The 1,654-nt window shown below is 45.8% G+C and overlaps 1 protein-coding gene across 1 annotated transcript; it reads left to right on the forward strand.

Moving 5' to 3' along the window:
• Positions 1-237: 237 nt before the first annotated feature.
• On the forward strand, positions 238-1,567 carry LOC129674785 (sperm motility kinase X-like; the record flags this gene model as incomplete). Its single annotated transcript, XM_055604894.1, is given in 4 exon segments — positions 238-637; positions 640-716; positions 718-774; positions 776-1,567. Coding segments are annotated over 4 exon segments (1,326 nt in total), but the record flags the coding sequence as incomplete, so codon positions are not given.
• Between the last annotated feature and the right edge of the window lie 87 nt (positions 1,568-1,654).

Below are 1,654 nucleotides of genomic sequence, written 5' to 3' on the forward strand. Positions count from 1 at the left end.
TTTCTGCTCTATACTTGTTTCTTCTATTTCTTTTCGGTTTGGCTGGTTCTTGTTTTCCCATGACCTCGACAGCATCATTAGGTTATTTGGGACATCTATCTATCTATCTATCTATCTATCTATCTATCTATCTATCTTTTTTAAGTGCAGGAATTCAGGCTATGTTTGTCCTAGACCCACTTTTAATTAATTTTTATCTTGCATCACTAGTTGGTGTTGGCATTTATATCAACAAAGATGAAGAGGTGGCAAGTGGTTCAAGACCTCAGCTCCAACCCCTTTGATGAAGAGGCTTTAACAGAACATTATAAAATCTTACAAACACTTGGCCAAGGAGGATTCAGGGAAGTAAAATTGGCTAGCCATCTCCTCACCCAGACAAGGATAGCAGTAAAAGTTCTTCCAAAAGGCAGGAGGCACACCTTCATCAAATCAGAAATTGAAATAATGAAACCCCTAGACCATCCCAACGTTATCAAACTTTTGCACATAATCGACACCACAAACCACACTTACATGATTATGGAACATGCCGAGGGAGGAGAACTGATGGGCAGGATTACAGAGTTTGGCCACCTCCCAGAGGAGGAGTCCCGTAGGCTATTTAAACAGATAGTACGTGCCCTCCAGTATTGCCACAGAAGGGAATTGCCCACAGGGACCTAAAGCCTGCAAACATATTAATGGATGGCAAAGGGAATATCAAACTGAGCGATTTTTGGATTGGCCACCAAGCTCACCATGGGACAGAAGCAGGCAGATTTTTGTGGGACCCCCCCCTTATTGTGCCCCAGAACTCTTTGAAAGAGAAGACTACAATGGCCTTGCAATTGATGTCTGGAGCTTGGGGGTTGTGCTCTACTTTATGTCGACCGGGTGCCTCCCTTTCCAGGGATGTACATATGAAGGGCTAAAGCAGAGGGTCTTGGCAGGAAAGTACTCCGTCAGATTCAAGCTGTTGAAGGAGCTCTGGGATGTGTTTGCTAAGTTGTTAACTGTAAACCCTAGACTACGGCCAACAACTGGAGACATTCTGCACTTTCCATGGCTAAAACATGACAGCGAAGGTTCTCTGGATTTCTTTAGAGGGAACACTGACAGCCACCCAGACCCCACTGTAATGGTCATCATGAGAGTCATGGGATACAAGAAATGAGAGACACGGGAAGCTTTACAGAAGAAGAAGTTTGACCAGGTGATGGCTACATATCTTATTCTTAGGCAACAGTCACCCTGGGGGGACAATTTTAAAATAAAACTTAAGCCCAGGCAGTCGGATCGAACCTTGAACCTCACTGGGGCAGCCATGACAGCAAAAGTGACCTTAAAGAGGGCATCTAATGTCCCTTCCCTTCCCACCTTCCTTTATCCCAATGTACCTCAGAGTCCTGAGCATGACAAAGGGGGTAAAAGGAGGTACAGTTTGCCACCCACCCTGACCTGCTTGAACACCGAGACAACCCCCCTTCTGAAAATCTGTCCCCAGCATAGCCGTGAGGCTCATTTCATGAGCAGCACCCGTTGGAACATGAACAGCACTGACACCTCAGAGGAAATATGTCCAAAGGTGACTGCTGAGAATGTTCCACGGAAACGTCACTGCAGGCAGTCATCCCTGGATGTGCTGAAAGCTGGCTCCAACAAGTTTAGGGGG

The sequence above is a fragment of the Psammomys obesus genome, unplaced genomic scaffold, assembly GCF_907164565.1.
Source record: "Psammomys obesus unplaced genomic scaffold, mPsaObe1.curated_primary_1811, whole genome shotgun sequence".
Classification (NCBI taxonomy): Eukaryota; Metazoa; Chordata; class Mammalia; order Rodentia; family Muridae; genus Psammomys; species Psammomys obesus.